The 22,611-nt window shown below is 32.5% G+C and overlaps 2 protein-coding genes across 2 annotated transcripts; one reads left to right on the top strand and one right to left on the bottom strand.

The window, feature by feature from the left end:
- The first annotated feature begins 1,798 nt into the window (after window positions 1–1,798).
- Window positions 1,799–9,302, top strand: LOC105762597 (protein NETWORKED 1D). The gene is made up of 5 exons (XM_012580383.2): window positions 1,799–2,138; window positions 2,427–2,519; window positions 2,638–2,929; window positions 3,254–7,491; window positions 7,803–9,302. The coding sequence occupies exons 3-5, from the start codon at window positions 2,827–2,829 to the stop codon at window positions 9,000–9,002; spliced, it is 5,541 nt and encodes a 1,846-aa protein (XP_012435837.1). The 5' UTR covers window positions 1,799–2,138; window positions 2,427–2,519; window positions 2,638–2,826; the 3' UTR covers window positions 9,003–9,302.
- A 109-nt stretch (window positions 9,303–9,411) lies between these two features.
- Window positions 9,412–15,178, bottom strand: LOC105762599 (sulfate transporter 3.1). Its single transcript, XM_012580384.2, has 12 exons — window positions 14,734–15,178; window positions 14,441–14,648; window positions 13,960–14,131; window positions 13,568–13,633; window positions 13,032–13,145; window positions 12,126–12,242; window positions 11,875–12,001; window positions 10,500–10,786; window positions 10,219–10,409; window positions 10,033–10,118; window positions 9,885–9,961; window positions 9,412–9,800 (listed from the first exon to the last, which is right to left on the bottom strand). The coding sequence occupies exons 1-12, from the start codon at window positions 15,074–15,076 to the stop codon at window positions 9,627–9,629; spliced, it is 1,962 nt and encodes a 653-aa protein (XP_012435838.1). The 5' UTR covers window positions 15,077–15,178; the 3' UTR covers window positions 9,412–9,626.
- Between the last annotated feature and the right edge of the window lie 7,433 nt (window positions 15,179–22,611).

Here is a 22,611-nt window from a genome sequence, read left to right as displayed (position 1 = left end):
ACATTTGATACATCTACATAAAATAAAATAAAAAAAAGACAAACAAACACCATATTTAGTAACATCTATATCCAAAATTTATTAGAATAAACCACAAAAATATGTAAATTAAGCTCATTATCGATGTGTCTTACCACAACACCCAACACTTACTAGTACATATTATGTAATTTATATCATATGAAATTAAATATATTATAATGTAAATATTAAATTATGTTAAGTTATTTATATTTAAAAATTAATTATATGTAATGATAGAAAATAAATGTATATATATAATTACTAAACATTAAAATAATATAAATTTTAAAAAATAACAGATATAAATATGCCTGAATTAGACATTTATAAATACGAGTGAATTTTGACAAAACTGAGACAAATGAGTCATGAATTACTATGATATGAATACTATACAAGAGTTCGACTTTGAAGCTAATCGAGTCTACTCTATAAAGGCTTTTAGTCATATACGAGTATTTATACCTAGCATTTGGATTTGGATTGCTGGCAGAGTTGCAAATTGATTTACTTAATGCCTCTTGCAACTTCGATTATCCATTGCGGCCAAGCACAGAAAATAAATGTAATATATACCAATAAAATCTAAACTCGAAGCATAAGTTGAGCATAAGTTGAAGGAAACCACTAGATGTTGCCTTTTATACCACATGGTCTCAAATAAAGTGTGAAAAGCAAAAACAAAGATATAATGGGTGCCACCGCTACAGTCCCAGGTAGGTAGCTTGTGGTCTCCAATGGCCTTATTATGATAAGTAGACAAACTCAAGGCCCAGTTTCTGTCTGGAAATGATGATGCTGTGGCCCATGCCATACATGTTTGTGTTTCATCTCATCTTTTAAGCCCACATCATAAGATTTCACACCATCTCATCACCTCGTAGAAAAGTTTTTTTGCAGTCTTTTTCTTTGTCCATACATTTACAATTGATTCATGTATTCCTAACAGGACCAAATCAATACTATTCTATATGCAATGTGTCCAACCAAATCAACCTTAATATTAAACACAATTTTCCCTAAAAAGAAAGGTAATGCTATTCTATAAATAAAATAGTTGGACTGCTTAACATTTTTCTATATATGAAATGCAAAATTATGGTAGAAGGTTAGATAGCCCCAGTATTTTAATGAAACATGACCCCACCAACCAAGTGCCTTTAAGTGCAAGCCTGTCTTTGAACTTTAAAGTGGTTTAAATGTTTTTGCAGAGAAAAGCAAAGAAAGCTCATTTAATTACCCTATCAAACTGGCAAGGCAACAACAACAGTCCATCCGAAGCTGCAAAAAAGAAAAGTGGCCTTAGAATTTTTAATTAGTCGTTAGAGGAAATCGCGTTTAATGGCCATTCACATGCCACTGTGTGATGGGAATTGAAAAAAAGTGGGGACAGTGGCTTCACACTTGCTTAAACTTCAATACACTACCAGTAGCAATGATGTAGAATGCCAAGCTTTTAGAATCCTTGATGGGGATGGTGGTAGGGTCAATGTCATGTGCGTTTGCCTGTTGCTTTGAAGAAGGCCCCCCCAATCCATGGCCCCAAGTCCAAAAGGAAGTCTAAAATTTAGTTAATAACTTATAAACCATCGATTCCCAAAAAGAAGCCATCGAAGTCAAAACGTAGGGAAGCACGAGGAACAACATTTGCTTAAACCATAATTAACCTCTAAAGGGTGAAACTCGTCATTTAACTTCCTCCAACCCCTTTTCTTCCTTGCTTGCTACTTGAATTTCCTCTTCTTGAAATGACTGCACCAAAATGCCATTATAAACACGATTAAATAAATGCCTAAAAAGATTTTTTTTTACTCTATTTTCTACTTTTATTTATTTATTACTTTACTGTTTATTAATGATTTTTGTCATTTGCATTTGCTCATCTCTTTTTTATTCTCTTTTCCTCTTTTAACAGCCTTCTGAAAAAGCAACCAAAAACAGCGGAAACAGAGCAACACATAAAGAAAGTAAAGCAGAGTTGCACTTGAGAACGATTTTCAGCAATGGGTTAGACTGGCAAAAGAATACCCAAGCTGCTTCTACTCTTTTTTTTTTGTTCAATATCAGCTTCTTATAATCAAAACCCAGAAACCATACTTTTTTTTTAGTTTATAGTAAGTTCTTCATTCTATTCTACATTTCCTTTTTTTTTTGTTGCTGAATTTAATGGTTCTATACATTTTAGTATATTTTTCTTTTAACTTTGTAAGTTTTTCAGGTAATTTAGTTGTTGAATTTTTTTTTTTGAGTTCATAAAGTTTACTAATTTTGTGATTTACATACAATGTTGTCGACAGTGAATCTGCAATTTTCTTGAAAGCATTTTTGTTTGTTTGTTTTGCTTTGTTTGATAAGATTCTACCTTACGACACATGTTCTTTAAATTGTGCTGTGTTCATTAGGTAACTTGAGGCAGTTTCGGAGACAACAGTTACCAGTTGCTAGTTGCTTTGTTACATAAAGATTTGGACCATTGGATTATCTTGACCGACCAGGTTACTTTTTATGCCGTTTCTGCTTTGATCTTTTCATGTTCCCCATCATATGATCAAGTCGTGTGTTTTCCTTCATTGTCAAAGCTGAATTGGTTGTTTTTTTGTTTGTTGATATCAGGAATTAAGCACAAGGACTGAGAGATTTCAAGACTTCATGTTGTTTCTCAAAGTCTCAACGTTAAAAGTGGCTTGTTTTTAGTATTAAAAACTGGTTCCGGGCTGATACATCGCCTCATATTCGTAATTAAGAACTGTAACCGGTAGTCTGAGTCGTTGTTGGGAAGTGGTGGGGTTGGGGACTGAAGTCATGGCAACTGTGATGCATTCCGATTCTAAAGGCATGTACTCATGGTGGTGGAACAGTCACATAAGCCCCAAAAATTCAAAATGGCTCCAGGAGAATCTCACAGGTACTTCATCATTGCTGCAAAAATTGGAAATTGATCCATGTTATTGACATTCTTACAGCTATTCAGTTGTTACACGAATCAATGATATGACCAACTGTGAACAGTTGAGTGAAAACAGTTATATTATTAGTTAGAATGCACATCGAACCTTGGTTTCGAAGCTCAATAATCAAACCAAGTTTGCAAGAGCTTCATTGATTAACGAAATCCAATGAGATTTTAGTTTCCTTTGTATCATAATTTTGTGTGATTGCAGCTTTGAAATGTTTATTCCTTTCCAATAACCTGGGTTTTGATTCGTGAAAATATCTACTGCATCAACAGATATGGATACTAAAGTCAAGCAAATGATCAAGCTCATTGAAGAAGATGCTGATTCCTTTGCTAGGCGAGCAGAGATGTATTACAAGAAACGTCCAGAGTTAATGAAATTGGTAGAAGAGTTTTATCGAGCATACCGTGCAATGGCTGAAAGATATGATCATGCAACTGGGGTGCTTCGTCAGGCTCATCGGACCATGGCAGAAGCATTTCCAAACCAGGTTCCCCTGGTTTTTGGCGATGAATCACCGGGAGGTTCAGCTACAGAGGTTGGTCCCTGTTCACCTGAGATGCCACCACATTTACGTGCATTATCGGAGCCCGATGAGCTGCAGAAGGATGCTGTGGGACTCTCTTCATATGCTATCAAGAGGAATGGAGAATTTTCAGAAGAATCTGAATCTGCAATGAGCAGGAAGGGTCATAAACAGTTCAATGATATGTTTGGTTCTGATGAAGCTACAAACCATGTCAAGTTCGCTGAAGGAAGAGCAAGAAAAAGCCTCAACTTTCACGATACAGAGGAGAAAGACCAAAGTCTGCAGAACAACGGGGGGCCTGATCTCATTGTTCAAGTCCCATCTGAGTCCGAACGAGTGAGTAAAGCTGAGATGGAAATTTTAAACTTGAAGTATGCTCTTGCCAAATTAGAAGCTGAAAAAGAAGCTGGCCTACTTGAGTACCGGCAGAGTTTGGAGAGATTGTCTAATCTAGAACAAGAAGTCTCTCGTGCACAAGAAGATTCTTTGGGGCTTAATGAACGAGCAAGTCAAGCTGAAGCTGAAGTTCTGACTTTGAAGGATTCCCTCACCAAATTAGAGGCTGAAAGGGAAGCTAATCTTGTTCGATATCAGCAGTGCTTGGAGAAGATAAATAATCTTGAGAATAGTATATCTCAAGCACAAAAGAATGCTGGAGAACTGAATGAGCGAGCTAGTAAAGCTGAAATTGAAGCCCAAGCTTTGAAGCAGGACCTCACCAAAGTAGAAGCTGAAAAGAAGGATGCTCTTGCTCAATACAAGCAGTGTTTAGAAACAATAAGCAACCTGGAACAAACATTATTGAATGCTGAAGAGAGTGCTAGAAGGATGACTGAACGAGCAGAGAAAGCAGAAACTGAACTTGAAACTCTAAAACTAGTAGTTGTTGAGCTGACCAAAGATAAGGAAGCAGCTGTTCTTCAGTACCAGCAGTGCTTAGAGACAATTTCTAGCCTGGCAAACAAACTTGATCATGCCCAGGAGGAGGCACAAAGGCTTAACCATGAGAAAGATGAAGGGGCTGCAAAGTTAAAAGGTGCTGAAGAAAGATGTAGTATGTTGGAGAGAGCTAATCAGAATCTGCATACTGAATTTGAGTCTTTGGTGCAGAAGATGGGGGATCAAAGTCAAGAAATAACAGAGAAGCAGAAGGAAATGGGGAGACTTTGGACCTCCATACAAGAAGAACGTTTGAGATTCATGGAGGCTGAAACAGCATTTCACACTTTGCAGCGTTTGCACTCTCAATCTCAGGAAGAACTCAGATCTCTAGCCACTGAGCTTCAGAATAGGGCTCAAAATGTACAGGACACTGAAACACGCAATCAGGGTTTAGAGGCTGAACTACAGAGGGTCAAGGATGAAAACAAAGGCCTGAATGAACTAAATTTAAGTTCAGCAATGTCCATTGAGAATTTGCAAGTAGCGATCTTAAGATTAAGGGAGACTATAGCCAAACTTGAAGCAGAAGTTGAACTTAGACTGGACCAAAGAAATGCTCTTCAGCAAGAAATTTACTGTTTGAAAGAGGAGCTCAATGAATTTAACAAGAGACACCAGGATATGACAGGGCAGCTGAAATCAGTTGGCTTAACTCCAGAAAACTTTGCATCATCTGTGAAGGAATTGCAAGATGAGAACAGAAAGCTAAAAGATGTCTGTGTAAGAGACAAAGATGAAAAGCTGGCCCTACTCGAGAAGTTGAAAATCATGGAGAAAATTATTGAGAAAAATACCCTTTTAGAGAATTCACTCTCAGATTTGAATCTCGAGCTAGAAGGTGTTCGGGGGAGAGTAAAGACATTGGAAGAATCCTGTAACTCTCTTTTAGGAGAGAAATCCACCCTTGCTGCAGAGAACAATATGCTTATTTCTCAGTTACAGGTTGCAACTGAGAATCTGGAGAAGCTTTTAAAGAAGAATAACTTTCTGGAGAATTCCCTTTTTGATGCAAATTCCAAACTTGAAGGATTGAGGGTAAAATTAAGTAACTTAGAAAATTCATGTTTGTTGCTTGGTGATGAGAAGTCAGGCCTGATAACACAGACAGAAGGTTTGATTGCTCAGTTGGATGTCAGTCAGAAAAGATTTGAAGATTTAGAAAAAAGATATTGCGGATTAGAAGAAAAGTATGTGAGTCTGGAGAAAGAGCGAGAATTAACATTTTGTGAAGTAGAAGAGCTACAAAAGTCACTAGAAGCTGAAAAGCAAGAACATGCTAGCTTTGCACAGTCCCAAGTAACTGCTTTGGAAGCTCAAATCCATTTTCTACAAGTGGAAAGTCTATGCAGGAAGAAAGAATATGAAGAGGAACTGGACAAGTCCGTGACTGCTCAGGTAGAAATTTTCATCCTGCAGAAATGCGCACAGGATCTGGAAGAAAAGAATTTGTCCTTGTCACTTGAGTGCAGGAAACTCTCGGAAGCCTCCATGTTATCAGAAAAACTTATCTCTGGATTGGAGCTTGGAAATTCCGAAAAGCAGATGGACATAAAATCTTTATTTGATCAAATTACCATATTGAGGATGGGGCTTTATGAGATGTTGAGGACTCTTGAGATTGATGCTATACATGGTCATGATGATACGATCGAACAAGACCAATCAGTTCTTAACTGTGTATTTGGAAGACTCCGAGAGAAGCAGCATTCATTTCTAAAGTCTCTGGACGAAAATCAACAATTTTTTATTGAGAATTCAGTTCTTATTGCAATGCTTGGGCAACTGAAATTAGAGGCAGAAGATCTTGCTAAAGAGAAGAATTCACTGCACCAGGAGTTGAAGGTTTGGTCTGAGCAATTTTCAGAGCTTCAGAGAAGAGCTGAAAAACTTGTGGATATGAATGAAGAACTGAAATCAAAAGTGATAGAGGGAGACCAAAGAGAAGAAGTTTTGCAGACTGAAATAGGAAGTGTTCGTAGACAACTGTTAGTTTTGCAAAGGGAACATCAGAGCTCATTGGAGGACAACCGTAAGGTGGTAGATGAGAGAAAGTCTTTGATGAAGGAAGTTTTAGACTTGGGCAAGGAGAAACATAATCTAGAAGAGGAAAACTATGCTGTCTTTGCTGAAGCAATATCTCAAAGTAACATCACTCTTATTTTCAAGGATATTATTGCTGATAATTTTGAGGAAATAAAGCATCTCACTGACAATCTAGATAAACTCAAATGCGCCAATGATGATCTTGATGGAAAACTGAGGATAATGGAGAGGAAGTTTGAAGATATGCAAATGGAAAACTCACATCTCAAAGATTCAATGAGAAACTTGGAGAATGAACTGGTTTCAGTTAGATCTGATGGTGATCGGTTAAATGATGAAGTTTCGAAGGGAAAGGATTTGTTGGGCCAGAAAGAGATTGTGCTTTTGGAAGCTGAACGAATGCTCAGTGCAAGTCAAGAGGAGAGAGCCCAATTGCATGAAGTTATAGAGGAGCTGAAGACTAAATATGAGGAGGTCAAGTTGATAGGTGAAGATCAAAAGAAGCAAATTCTGAAACTATCCGGAGAGTATGATCATCAAAGTAAGGAAACTGAAAGCATTCGTCAGGCTAATCAGAAACTCGAGGTTGAATTGTCCAGATTGAAGGAGGAAGTTGAAGAAAGGAAAAACAGGGAGGATAGTTTGAGTGTTGAGCTACAAAAGGGAAGAAGTGAGGTTGAACGATGGGAATGTCAGGCTGCTGCACTGATGGGTGAGTTACAGATGTCTGCAGTCCGTGCAGCATTGCTTGAAGAGACAACTCATGAGTTCAGCAAGGAATGCGAAGCCCTTGAAAGTAGAAGTATTTCCAAAGCTATGGAGGTAGAAGAGCTGGAAAAAAGTGCTAGAATCTTGGAACGTGAGAATGGAGAACTTAAAGCTCAGTTAGCAGCATATATTCCAGCTGTTGTTTCTCTCATGGACAGTGTGACATCGTTGGGGAGTCGAACTTGCTTGTCTCCAAAATTTCCCACAGATCAAAATGACGAAGTAAAGGTAATGTCAATTTGTTTGCTTATGAGTGGCTTAATGTCTGCCTTTTAAATTTCAATGAACCAAATCAATGTGGTCTTAATACTATTTGGTTGAATATAGAACTTCAGTTCTAACCCAACCACATTATCTTTGACCTGTATGAGCATCTAGTGGTTTATTTTCACAAGCAATTGATATTGCTGCCTCCAACTTGTGAGTTTGCACCTGTATACATTTACTAGCCTGATAAGGGTCATATTTGCTGTTACAGTATGATGAATTTTATGTGCCCTTTCAACTTGTTTTCTTCATCTCTTTGTCTTGTTTTCCAGGATGCCGATCTGACGACTGAATTGCATGCTGAAAACTGTCAACAAACAGGTGAAGATCGAATTGCATCTGTTCCAGATGGTTTTCCTGACTTGCAAGGTATCCATAGGAGAATTAAATCTATTGAAAAAGCAGTGCTGGAAATGCAAAAGCTTGCGTCGATGGAAAACTTAAATCTCAATTCCAAACTAGAGACTGCTATGAGACAGATTGAAGAATTAAGATTTAGAAGCAACTCACGTCGAGAACGAGTTAGACCAAAGAGGCACGTAAATGCTAGACAAGACGGGGGGAAACTTGGCCATGGACTCGGTAGCAATGTCAAAATTCAGAGACCAACACCTGAAATTTCTGAAGAGGACAATGAGATGATGACAAAAGACATTATGCTTGATCAGACATCTGAGTGTTCATCCTATGGGTTAAGCAGGAGAGAAACTGCAGATCTTGATAATCAGATGCTTGAGTTGTGGGAAACAACTGACCAAGATGTTAACATCGCCTTGAAAGTTGGCAGGGCCCAGAAGGTGGTCATTGCTCCAACTGGCAACCAACGAATTGGTGCTGCAAGGGCACGCAAGGGCAAAAGTCTTTCTACAGAATCTCTTGTGAAGGAGTTAGGTGTTGATAGAGAGAGCTCTAAGAGATTTACAGAGCCTTACCAAGAAGGAAGCAAGAGGAAGATTATAGAAAGACTTGATTCTGATGCACAAAAGTTGGCTAACCTTCAAATAACTGTGCAGGATCTGAAGAGGAAAGTGGATATAACCGAGGCAGGAAAAATGGTGATAGGAATCGAATATGGTACAGTAAAACAGCAGCTAGAAGAAGCTGAGGAAGCCATCATGCAGCTATTTGATGTCAATCGCAAACTGACGACACACGTTGAAGATCGTTCTCGGTCTCTTGATGGGAAACCTGCACTAGAATCTGATGAGAGTGGTTCCTTTAGGAGGCGGAGAGTATCAGAACAAGTTCGAAGAGGGTCTGAAAAAATAGTGCGGTTGCAATTGGAGGTGCAGAAAATACAGTTCATGTTACTGAAACTTGACGAAAAAGAAAGCAAAGGACAAACCAGGATCATGGAGCGTAAAACAAGAGTTGTATTGCGGGACTATCTTTATGGCGGGATAAGAAAGAACCACAAGAGGAAGAAAGCAACCTTTTGTGCATGTGCTAAACCCCCAACGAAAGGAGATTGAGCCAATTACTAATCAGCGGCACATAATCAGTGCAGTTTTCTGGTAGTGAGATTTTAGTTGCGTTGTCCATAAATCTGCCTTCCTAAGTTTTTGTTTCACATAATTATTTTCTTTTAGAGGTCATCTTCTTCTTTAGTTTAGACATCCTGCTGTATATTTCAGGCACCATCTAATCTAAAGAAGCTGTAACTTTGTAGCCTAAAACTTCCCTTCTCTGTACGTTTAACTTGGCATAAATATGGATTTCGTTGGAAATTATTTTATTCTTAGGTAAATGATTGCTGTTTCCCATTGCTTTAATGATCTTTTGGCATAAATATCTGCTGTATGTTTCAGTTACTTGTAACATAGAAAAAAATTTCTCCCCTGCATTTGTGGCTCTAGTTGAATACTTGTTTACACAGTAGCATTGTTGGAAACAGCATTGAATTGAAATGCACTCTTTTTTTTTTTTTTTGGGGGGTTAAAAATCCCACTGCCGAGATGTATATCATCGTACAATTTGCAGGTTGTTAGAACAAAGCATCTAAGCTTTTAATAATTCGGGTAATTTCCTACTGATTCAGCAATGCCTAAGCAAGCTATGCATACTGATTCTCAGTTGCATAACCATACTAATTTAGCTTAAACATTGTTCCATGGCTGTGATTCCTCTGGTTTGCATGTATGAAGCTTGAAATTACAGGCTTCAACGGCTTCTCCTACCGTCAAATATATCCATTCTTGACCTATGTTTTCCAGGAACTTGGATTTGTTTAGTTTCTTCATCACTTCAGCTCCAGGGTTGGCCAATACAAGCTAAAACAGCCCATATAACTCAAAATCAGAATATATTTTCTAGTTTTACAGAATTCAAAGTACTTGTAGGGTAAAAATAAAAACCTTGAGCTCCCTTCTTTCAGTAGTTTTCTTGAGCTCTTCAAGCATGCTTATCCCACTGGTGTCAATGTTACCAACAGCTGAGAAACAAGGTTTTGTAATTAATTTCCTTTTATTTTGTTAGACATAATATGCTGCATAAATCACTCACCAGTCATATCAAGTATAACATACTGTAAGCTAGTTTTCCCTGTTGCTTTCAACTTGTCTTCCTCTTCATCAATCCACCTCGATATCCTGATAAAGATCAGACATAAGTTCAATTTTTTATCGAACTTAGCTGTCTGATAATTTTTTTCTGGAATTGATTTTGATGTTTAATGTGAAATGATAGTACCTTTCTCTTAAGTAACTTGAGTTGGCAAAGTAAATTGGAGCATCTATCTCAAGTATAAGAACACCATGAACATGGTTTGCATTTGGATATTGCTCAACGTTTCTATAGATGGTGGAATCTGGAAGGTTCCCAAGAACAGAGGTCCTTGGCCTTGCAACAAACAGCAGCAATCTCACCACTGAAATTGCAACCTGCAATTTCACACACATTTCAATTCATTAGGTGAGGGTTAAATAATGAATGTTATTTCATCTGTGCTTGGTTGATATATAAGATCGTACCGCTATGACTAAGCCAACCTCGACACTGGCGAAAACAACTCCGGCATATGCACCTATACACACCAGGAAATCGAATTTATCGACGTTCCAAAGATGAATGGCAGCTTCGTAATCAATGAGGCCGAGCATTGCAGAAATTATGATTGCAGACAACACTACGAGGGGAGTGTAATAGAACAATGGTGTTAGGAACAGCAACGTAAGCATAACTGCAATGGCCATGATAACGTTGGACATTGCTGTTTTGCATCCCGCATTGAAGTTAACAGCTGATCGTGAAAATGGTCCTGAAATATATATGTACAAACAGCAGCAAGTTAATTTCTATCACAGTAAATAAATTGAATAAAATTGGTGAAATTCTATAAAAGGTCCCTATACTATACATTTTTGGTGAATTTAGTCTTCAATTCTTTTTTTGGGTGAACTACCAAAATAGTCACTTTTTTGCCTCAGTTTACATTTTAGTCACTTATGTTTGAAATGTTACGTTTTAGTCACTTATGTTATCGTGTTGTAACATTTTAGTCACTGAGCTGTTAATTGTCATTAACAGTGTAATGGTAAGCTGACGTGGCACATTAAATTATCATTTTAAACGAAAATTTTAGGTTAAATTCTACAATTGATCCCTATTTTTTTCGTTTTGTGCAATTTAATTTTTTTATGTTTTTTTAACTTTTTTTTCTTTATTTTCCATTCTCCTCTGCTTCTCCCTCTGTTTTCCTCCCTTTTTCATTTCTTTTAACGTAGTTTTTCTATATTTTACATTTGTTAAAAATAGTCCACAAGCTCGCCTCACTCGAAAAAAATTAAATTGTTCAAAAAATAAAAGTATAGGGACTAGTTTTAACAAATAGAAAATATAGAAAAACTATGTTAAAAGAAATGGAGAAGGAGAAAATAGAAGGAAAAACGGAAGAGAATGGAAAATAAAGAAAAAAGTTAAAAAATAAAAGAAATAAATTAAATTGCTCAAAACAAAAAAAATATGGGGACCGATTGTATAAATTAACCTAAAATTTTGTTTGAAATGATGATTTAACGTGTTATGTCAGTTTACCGTAACACCATTAACGGTAATTAATGACTTAGTGACTAAAATGTTATAATGCGATAACGTAAATGACTAAAATATAACATTTCAAACATAAGTGACTAAAATGTAACCTTAGGTAAACAAAAGTGACTATTTTGATAAAAAAATTTAAGAAACTAAGACACTTGGATGAAATTAATGAAAAAAGCTGGCCTTAATTAGTATTGAAAAATACATATTTGACTAAAAATAATCAAATTATATATATAAAAAAAAAAGAATAAAACTTATGAGCTCTCATAACCTAGATAAACTTTTTTTTAAAAAAACCTTTACCGGTTGTGAGATAGCAAGAAAAACAAGAACCAACGATATTCATGGTCCCAATGGCTACCATTTCTTTGTTGCCATCAATATGGTAGTGCTTGAACATTGCGAAGCTTCTCCCCACTGCTATTCCTTCCTGTAACGTATTCATGGATATTTCGATCATTATTTCGAGCTTAATTAATTTAATTTTTAAATGGAATTAAAGGGTTTTTTTTTTTTAAAATATCTAACTCTTTTAACACTGGATGAGAGCTTACGGCAAGAGCAATAATGCCAGTGATGATGCCAGTTTTCAGAGACGTTGTGATATACGGCTTCGTAAATACCAAATCACCGAAAGACAAAGGATTCAACCCTTTCTTCAGGTTTCCTATCTGCGATTGTCACAATCCTTCATGTTTCATCACCCATGACAGAATAAATAAGCAAATCATGATATGACAATATATTGGACCTATCCGCACTTGCGTCATTATTGGACAACTATTTGGTTTGGTCAAAGCCTAGACAATCCACATAAATTTATAAATTAAAAGAGCCAAAATTTCTATCTGCTCCTTGACTCGCTTATAGCTAGCTACAAATGATTTATTTAATCTACTCAAGCTACTCATTCATTCATTCACTATTAATTATTAATATTATTGATGTTGAAAGCTTAAGAAAAAAAAAAGGTCATTACATTGAGTGCTTAAAATGCCAACAAATTGTTGGGGGTTTGACAATGACTTGTGTGGGTTTTAAGTTCGTAGACATTAATTACTTCACAATTGGTCTTTTTTTTATTATAATTCTTTTCTAATAATTTCACATTTATGATTCGAATTTACGAGAATAGTGATTTTCATGGGTCAAGTTCAGGCTAGATTTAAACATATGTAAATATTTGTAAATAACTAATCTAAATTCATTTTAAAATTTTAAAATTTAATAGTTTTATGTATTATTATGTAGGCAATTTAACCCTTTTTTAAAATATTTACACTGTAATATTATATATTATTATAAATTTAATTATTATTTGTTATAAATAATATAATATAATATATATTAGAAAAATTAAAAAATTAAAATTTAAGTTCATCCTTTATTTTAAACCAACATTGAAGTCTACTCAAAGTAAATTTATTTTCATAAAATTTGATATAAAATAATGAGGTTACCACTTGAACACCGTGTTTCTCGGCATGAGTTAGATAAACGAGAAGACTTCCAAGGATGACTGATGTCAAAGGCGCCATTGCTGATATCCAAAAGAACTTGGGTCGTCTCTTGCTCTGTTGATATATTATCAATGCAATTAAATTATTGAAAAAAGTTCTTTTCTCAGAATATACAATACTTACGAAAGGAGATTCCTTTGAACTCAAGTTGTCCAATTTAAGTCTTTCCACTTTGAAAAAATGACCCCATAATTAATTTACTTAATTACATAAATGAAATGGGAGCAGGTTTAGAATTTAGATATATTTAGTATAAAAAAAAAAGGAGAAAATTTATTCTACTACCACATCAACAACCCAATGACAGAAACTCTTTGCTTCTTATCATATGAAAAGTTAATTCATTCCTTAATTATTTTATTAATTTAAATAATATAAAAAAGGATGATTTTTGTCACTGATTATTACTTTGATAAAGATTAGATCTAAATATCTGAAAAAAGAACATTAAATTAATGAGGGTAAGATCTACTTACGAAATATCTGGTGACGAGGAGAAAGAAAAGGAAACCAACACCCAAAACACCACTCTCCCATCTCCACTGTCAAATATTTATACTGTCAGACTATATGAACCCAAGAAAACTATGCCATGCAATGAACCATAAAAAGCCAAAAATTCCAATGGGGGAGAAATGATGCAGACATGCACACACATGTATTTTTAACTCTTTAATTTGTATTATAAATAGAAATACCCGTGAATAATAACAACAATGTAAGTAATTCACATGTCACGTTTTATAATTATAGAAATATTCAACGTATACCTTTTACTTTCAATCATCAAGTTTACTAACCTTCAATAATCTATGGGGTTTTTTTTTAAACTGAAAAAATAAGAAAGTGAAATTAATAAGATGATAACCTGATGAATTTGGCTGAAAACAGAGTGCAAGACAGAGATAATGTCTGTAGAATGAGTGAAGTGATCAAGTCCTAGAATTCCTTTTAACTGTTGTAAGATTACTACAGTGGCTGCCCCTGCCATGAACCCTACTATCGTCGCATGTGAAAGAAAATCCACGATAAACCCTAGCCTGCATCAACGACATTAACAAATTAAAATAATGGTTTTATGTTAGGTTATGAATTTTTTTTTTATCCATATAAACACATATCTAGCCAGACAGAATTCCAGCAGCGACAAGACAATGTACAACATGTTCTGTGTTTTTTTTTTTTAAACTCAAATCACTTCATCTAGCGTTATTTTCAATCTTTTTTAACGCACGGTGGTTGTTATCCTTTACAGAAGCTTAAATAGGAAAAAAAGAGGAACGGGACAAAGCCATCAATGAAATAGAGATATATATGTATATAAATGCATTAATTAAATATTAAATTACCGTAAAAGGCCTAACGAAGCTTGTAAAATTCCTGCAAAAAAAGTTGCAGTGAAAGCAAGGTGGAGGAAAAGCGTGGGATTCTGAGCAGCATTCACTTCCTGCCCCAACATAGAAGCTGTTAGAAGTGAGGCAACAGCCACGGTCCCCACCGCCAAATCTCTCGAGCTCCCCATCATCGCATAAACCAGCGGTGGAATAAAGCTTGAATCTACCATTTCAACCAAAAAGAAAGTTAATCAGTACCCTTCAACAACAACAACAAAGTTAAATCTAAAACATATTGTAGCACTTACAAAGGCCGAGAATGGGTGGCAAGTTAGCAAGCTTGGCATAGCTTATACCCTGAGGGATAGCAAGGCTTGCGATGGTGATCCCAGCAACGAGATCAGATTTCAAGAACTGGAAGCTGTAACGAGGAGCCCATTCAAGAATGGGCAAGAAATATTGGAGGCCGAGTATGAATCTCCGGGATGGCGTTTTGTTCTTGAATTGACGAAGCGGGTCGTCGGGGAAAAACGTTTCCTTGAGAGAATTCTTGAATGACATGAAGAATGGTTGCGGAGGAGGAATCGCCACTCGATGAGTGACGCATTGGCGATCACTGGAGGAAGGGTACATAAAATCACCGTTTCCCATTGAAATTAAGTTTTACGACTGGATTTGGAGACTAAAATGCAGGGCCAAAATCGTGGTTTGTGGGTGATGGAGAAGAGATAAAAATTAAAAAAGTTGGTGAGAGTGAATGGGATGATGAACTTGGCCTGGCTTTATAGACGGGAAATGATGTAAAAGGACTTCCTTCGCTTGGCTGAGTGGGTTAAGGGACCCGCCCCAATTTCTATTATTATCCATGAGTCAAATACGCCAAACTCAATTAAGTAGATTAAATTAAAATTATTATATTAAATGATAATTAAGGGTATTTAAGATTTTTAAGTTTTAAATGGAAAAAAAAAAGATTTGTATTTAGAAATAACCACTTCTTACAAAACATTTAATTTTTTTCTCAAATATATTTTTTTAGTTCATCTTTATTGTAAAATTTATTATCTTTTATAAAAAATCATTTTTAATTATGGGTAAATTATTAAAATAGTCACTTTTGTTTACTTTACCTCAATTAGTTTGGTTCCATGCTCCCTTTCTCTCTTTGGTTCATTCATGCTCGGCTTCCAATTAAGCTTGCTTGGGAATATCTAAGAAGGTTTAAATAAATTTTATCGTTTACTTAATTTTATTCATTAGAAAATAAAATGAATAATTTACACGATTCTGTAAAAGTTTGGAAACAGAAAAAAATTTTGTTTTGAGTATAAAAAATTCAATTTATGTTTGGATTTGATTAATGATATGGTTTTTTATATTGATTAGTTAGATCCAATTTTAGTTTCAAAATTAGGTTATATTTAAATCGAGATTTGGTTAAAAATGATTGATATTTGGTTTTGAGTGAAATTCAATTTAGGAATCATGTAAAAGAAAGAAGGACTTGGTTTATTTGGTGGGCAAAGATTATATTTTCTATAGTGAAGAATATGAGAAGAGAGAAAAGAAAAGAAAAAATTAAATTGTTCAAAAATATATATATAGGGACTAGTTTTAACAAATGTAAAACTACGTTAAAAAGATAGAAAAGGGAGGAAAATAGAGGAGAAGGAGAAGAGAATGAAAATAAAGAAAAAAAGTTCAAATAACATAAAAGAAAAAAATTATATTGCTCAAAATGGAAAAAATATAGGGACCAACTGTATAATTTAACTTAAAATTTTCGTTTGAAATAATGATTTAACGTGTCACGTCAACTTACAATTACACCGTTTACAGCAATCAACGCTCAATGGCTAAAATATTACAACATGATAACGTAAGTGATTAAAATGTAATATTTTAAACACAAATATTTAAAATGTAACCTGAGACAAAAAAATGACTATTTTAATAGTTTATCATTTTATTATTGTAAATTTCTTAGTTAGAACCAACTTTTCCTGAATTAAGTAATAATAAATTTAATATCTTTCAAATAAAGTTAGGTTTAAATATTAATTAAAAATCTTCACAATCATGTTCATATTAATTTTTATAAAATTATTACATGAAATTTTCGACCCACTACATAATACAAGTTGGCCGACCAGGAAAATAAGTTTCCTTGGCCGCACGCCTCGTGCAGATTTTGTTGTATTAAAAGGGCTGGGGGGAAGTTCTCTTTCAATCGGTTAAAGGAGGCAAAATCCCGGAAAGTTCACGTTTATTTATGTTTACAAGGACTACTACTTCGTATGGCTTACTATGCAACGTGTTACATTCTGGTTCGATATACGATGGATTGAGCCTTTGATCGACACGTTACCCAGGGCAGTTAATTTCCGGTGATTTCGTTTTATCCACAACTCCCATATTTGAACAAGCGGAAGACCGACGGTTGGTAATTAGATTATCTTTTATACATTTATAAACTAGGCATAGATTCGAATCCTGTAATGTATAGTTATAATTAAATTTTACTGCTTGAAAATAAAATTTAATAAGAAAAATATATTTTAAAATAGTTAATTATAAATTAATTTATAAAATATTAAAAATTAATAAATTAACAGAGAATTTTTATTAATAAAAGAAAGACTTGAAAACTAAAAAAAAAAAAGTTTACGTTTTATAAATAACTATCTTATGAATTTATTATTTTAATTATTAAAAAAGTTTAAATTTTATTCAAATTATTTTAAATTAAAATTTATTAGTAAAATTCAATTACAAATAAAAATTTAATGAGAAAATCCAATCAAACAAAAATAAAGTGGTAAAATTCAAAATAAAGTTAAAATATAGTGCTAAATTTATCTTCAGCTCAAAAGTATAATGGCAAATATTAATCAAAATAAAGTACAGTGGTAAAATTTAACTTTAACCTAAGGTACAGCGGCAAATTTGCACATTAATCCTTTATTTTTATATAAAATTATAAAACACCCTCAAAATAATATTTTTAAGGTCCCTCAAAATAATATATTTTAGTGTGCAAGGTAAGAGTATTTTCTTTATTACTAAATTGAATTGATGTTCAATTGACTCGAGACAATAAGCTCTGTAAAATTTTAATCTATACTTAGTTGAAGTGCTTTATTAAAGTGGTGTTAATGGGTCAATGGATAAAGTATTAATACTTTTGTTACAATGGTAAAGATTTAAACCTGAAACACCATTTAAAATAAATAATTAACTTTACCATTGTAAATTTTATTAAATATATTTATTACATATTTTTCACTCGAATTATAAGTGTATCGTAAATTTAGTGTTAATCTATATTATTAATAAAACTTCGTCGAGTTGGTGTCATGGGTTAACCGGTACCAACTCGATTAGAAAATGACGAATATACCCTTTTCTTAAATGATTACTATTATTATTTTGATGGGTTTTTTGTCTCTTTTCATATATTTATATAGTTTTAAAATAAAAGAACTAAAATATTAACATGCCAAGGATTGAACCCGAGTTTAACGGATTTATAAATAAATTCTTTATTACCACACCATTAATAATTCTTGAATAAACTTTATAAAGAAATTTATTTTTAACCTAAAATGCTTTCTCTTATCAAATTTATGTATATAGATAATGTCATTGTTACTATTATTAATTTCAAACATTACGATTAATTATTTATTATGTTTTATTTTAAATATATATTTATATTCTAAATACATGATTTTTACATGCACAATACGTACGAGAGTAACAATTAACATTAGTTAACCAAAACTTATAGAGTAATGGAAAGCCTGTATACATTATTTCACAATTATTAGGAGAAATAATTTTGGCTACTATGCCTAAATGATACAAAGAGGATATAATGAACAAAACAAAACATAGAGAAATTAAAATATAAAATAATTATTATGTTTATCGCTTCTAAGTCAACTTAGGATCAGTTTAATATTGTTTCTAAGAAGTACTTTTGGGGTAAGCATAATGTTTTTGAACTTTTTAAAAGTGCTTTTGGTAACCAAAGGCAGAAACAGAAGTAGTAAATTTTAGTTTTTGCTCAAAAGTGTTTTTTTGACCCAAAAGCAGTTTTAAGAAGCAATACTAAACTAAGCTTTAGTAAGATGAAAAATGTCTTTTTCAAATTATTTTAGAGTAAATTGTATTAAATATTCTCAAATTATAATCATAAAATTTAAGTTATCCTAATTTTATTCCTAAATTATCGAGGCTTAATCAATTAGGTTATTTCGTTACTAAAATTATTAATTTAACTATTAAATGATATGTTTGATCTTATATGACATAATTTAAAATTAAGAAAATTGAATGTTATAAAAATGATTTTTTTAAATATTAGTTTTAGGTTCTATTTATTTAAAATCTTATATGACGTAATTTGATGCGTTATTTAATAGTTAAATTGATGATTTTAATAACAAAAGGACCTGATTGATAACATCAATAGTTTGTGAAAATAATTAGAATGATTTGAAGTTTAAGAACCAGTTTAAAATGAGGTTCATAATTTAAGGATGTCGGTGTAATTAATTCATTATTTTATTACATCTTAAAAACAAATGGCATCATCTTATACTCACTTATAGACTCTCTTTTTTTTTAAACTTTTTCGGCGTTGTACACAATGATCCTAAAATATTGTAACTTAAAAAAAAACATATATATATTTTTCGATATTCTTTATATACGTTTTACCGTTTATATTTGAAATTTCATTGCCTCGACAATATTATCTCTTAATAGGGCAAAAGCTAAATAATAAGTCAATAAATTATTTTAAATGTTAAATAATAAATCACTTAAAATATATAAAATAATTTGACAAATTCATTCTTTACTTAAATTTTGAGAAGTACATGAAACCAAATATTTTCATCAATTATAATAATACAACTAAACAAATCACAATTATAATAATACAATCAATCACTCCTGCCATCTCATTAATTTCTCTCTTTCTAATTTCATCATTAAAAATTTAAAAATAATTAAGTTTTAATGGAGATTTTATGGAAAAAAAACATACTGAATTATTTAGACCTTCAATTTTACAAAAAATTAATTTTTATTTAATTTTTCGCCTCTTTTAGCATTTAAACTTGTATTACTTGTCAAATTACTCTAAGATAGATGGAAAGATTTAACATTTGTTAACTTTGTTAATATGGCATCCACATGGCAATTAATTAAATTTTTAAAATTAAAATATGAAAAAAATATTTTTTTGTTTATTATACTTTTAATGATTTAAATATTTTAAAATTAATCAATTATTTACATGGCATTCACGTGGTGATCCACGATATGCCATGTCAGCAAAGTTAACAAACGTTAAAATTTTCATTTATCTTGAGATGATTTGACAAAAAATATAAATTTAAGAGCTAAAATAAATAAAAAATTAAATGAAAAGCTAAAATAAATTTTTTTATAAAGTAAAATAAGCCATTATGTAAAAAAAAAACCTTTGTTACTACCAACTATAATAGCATGTCATGGGTTAACATCTTATGTCACCATTTATCATGTCAATAAATGTAATCATTAATGCAATTAATGGACTTAATTGATTTAGTGAAAATTTTCAATGAAGGGTTAATTGCTTTTTTTATCTGATGACTGTTTTAACCTTTAAGCCTTTTTCTTATCTATTTCTTCTAAACATCTTTCAAATTTTAAAATCAAATTATCTGCAAACTAGATAATAGCTTAGGGTCTGTTTGATTAACGTAATTGATTTTCTGGAAAATCATTTCCAACTTTTCCAGCGTTTGATTGGCGGAAAACATTTTCCATTTGGAAAATGAACTCCAAAACAAGGGAAAATGGGTTACATTTTAGGGAAAATGTCTTACCCTTTCAATTTCCGTAAGACATTTTCCGTGCTCTTCTCTCTATCGCCTCCTTCATTCCTTCCTTCATTTCCGGTAGAAAATTGCTTCTGTTTATCGATTTTCCAGTAACTTGTTTTTTTTAATTATTCAATACTTGTATTTTTAACACAATTACAAAAAAATTATTTGATATTAGTTTTTTTCAATTTATAACGATTAATATTGTAGCTTAATAATTGAGTATTATTATAAATAAATCATTGCAATATATGTAAAAACAATTTAAAATATAAAATTTATTAATACATATTAATATATGCAAAACAACTTTTTCAAAAATATTTTCAAAAATCGCCAAATAGCAAAAAATATTTTACATGATTCAATCAAACACCGTAAAATATTTTCCAAGAAATCATTTTACGAAAAGTAAAACATTTTCCGTAAATCATTTTACGGAAAATATTTTACTGGCAATCAAACAGACCCTTAGTTTGTTTTAATATTGTTGTCAGTGCAGTAGAACGTGAGTTTAAGCGTGCTGAGACTTGATTTTCCACCTATTTAAGAGTTAAGAAAGGGTTATGAATAGCTCTAAGCATTGTATCAAAATAAATAAATAAATAAAAACAAGTTATCTATATTTATACTATTATTTAAGTCCCAAATTGAGTTGGCGTCAAGAATTACCAGATGACCTAACTTTTAAAACAAAAGTAATATATTAGAAGTAGACCTGACCATGGGTTGAACTACTTATCTAAGCCCGAAGGCCCACCCAAAATTTGGGAAGGTTTAAGCAAAAATATTAGACTCAAAAAATGAGATTGGGCAAAAAAATAGGCTCATTTAAAAAATGGGTCAAGCTTGGGCTTGAACATTCAAGGCTCGTACTCGACTTTTTTAAGTTTGTAATATTTTATATTATGTTATTTTTACATATTTTGTAATTTATAATATATAAAAATTAAATCAACAGTAGTATGTAAACGTTAAAAATGTTAAGACGACTATATATAAAAATTTTAATAAATTAAAAATATTAAATTAGAAATAATATAAATATTTTTTTAAAATGCGGGCGAACAAACATAAAATGAGCTTGGGTTAGCCATTTATAAATATAAGCGGATTTGGTCAAAATTTTAGGCTCATACTTTGGGTCGGACTATGCTTGGGAAAAAATAAAATGTATTAATATCATGCCTAAATATGATCAGAATTTGACTCGACCGGTCCCATGATCACCTCTAATTAGAAGGGTTATATAAGTAATTTAATTTATTTAAAAAATAAAAATAAAAATTGCTCTCCTAAGCTTTTGAATTTGGATACACAAGATATTTAATTACGCAATCTTTGTCAAATCAACAATTATTTACATTTTAAATTCATTGTTTAAATATATATTTATATTTTTAATTGTTTCTGTACCATAAGTAATAAAAAAATCTAAGTCTCACACTAATTTTGTGAAAAATAAAATTATATATACAAATGCATATAAAATTTAAAATTATTTACGATTTTATTTATTTATTTATTAAGTGGAAGTATTTTTATGGGGGACTCTAGTTGGTTTAAGAAAATAGTAGTGTTTTACCATAATATTTTTAATTGAAGTTTCTTGTAAAATATTATATAAAATATCAAAAGGTTTAAACAACTTTATAATAATAGATGTGTTGATACAAGTGTCAATAAGGGAGGAGATAAGAAGAAGATAGTGGTGTAAGAAAGGCCAGTTCACCTAAATAGGAGGAAAATTGGAGAAAGGCTAAGTGGTTAAGGTTGCTGAAAGGCTAAATGATCGATCCCTTCTTCACTGTTTTAAATGGTATTTATTTATAGGGAAGGAGTTCTTGTACTTAGTGATCATGTCGTTAGCTAGGGGACAAGATCATTGTAAATGGGTTGTCCTCGTGGTATTATTTTGACATTCCCTTGGTTGAGGTAGTATAAGATTGCTATGCTTAGTGGTCCCTTCTTTGAAAGTGTGTGTTCTCACTAAAAGCGGGTGGCCTAGAGGATGAGCTGATTGAGTGGCTAGTCACCCAATGGCCAATCGAGTGGTAGAGGACTATCCAGACACTTAGGTAAGGCAAAATGCATGCTAAGTTATATAAAAATAATTAGTAGTAGTAGGATTTAACTGCCATGACTCAGACCCTTAATTTTTATATAATTTAGTTTAATAATAGTGTGAAAATTAGAAAAAAGCTGTCTTCTAATGTCACATGATAAATACATTAAGATAAAGGAACAGAAAGTCTGCATTGCAAGCGAGACTATCACGGGAGTGAAAACCATTTTCCCATAACC

This window comes from Gossypium raimondii, chromosome 12 (assembly GCF_025698545.1).
Source record: "Gossypium raimondii isolate GPD5lz chromosome 12, ASM2569854v1, whole genome shotgun sequence".
In the NCBI taxonomy this organism is placed as follows: Eukaryota; Viridiplantae; Streptophyta; class Magnoliopsida; order Malvales; family Malvaceae; genus Gossypium; species Gossypium raimondii.
This window is presented reverse-complemented; position numbering and strand designations above follow the sequence as displayed.

Excerpts from the sequence above, each read along its gene's own strand:
- LOC105762597 (XM_012580383.2), top strand. The coding sequence starts at position 2,827 with ATGGCAACTGTGATGCATTCCGATTCTAAAGGCATGTACTCATGGTGG. Across the intron at positions 2,930-3,253 it reads GCTCCAGGAGAATCTCACAG|ATATGGATACTAAAGTCAAG; the intron begins GTACTTCATCAT and ends CTGCATCAACAG. Across the intron at positions 7,492-7,802 it reads ATCAAAATGACGAAGTAAAG|GATGCCGATCTGACGACTGA; the intron begins GTAATGTCAATT and ends CTTGTTTTCCAG.
- LOC105762599 (XM_012580384.2), bottom strand. The coding sequence starts at position 15,076 with ATGGGAAACGGTGATTTTATGTACCCTTCCTCCAGTGATCGCCAATGC. Across the intron at positions 14,649-14,733 it reads GCCACCCATTCTCGGCCTTT|ATTCAAGCTTTATTCCACCG; the intron begins GTAAGTGCTACA and ends TTGAAATGGTAG. Across the intron at positions 10,787-11,874 it reads TTCTTGCTATCTCACAACCG|GACCATTTTCACGATCAGCT; the intron begins GTAAAGGTTTTT and ends TATATATTTCAG.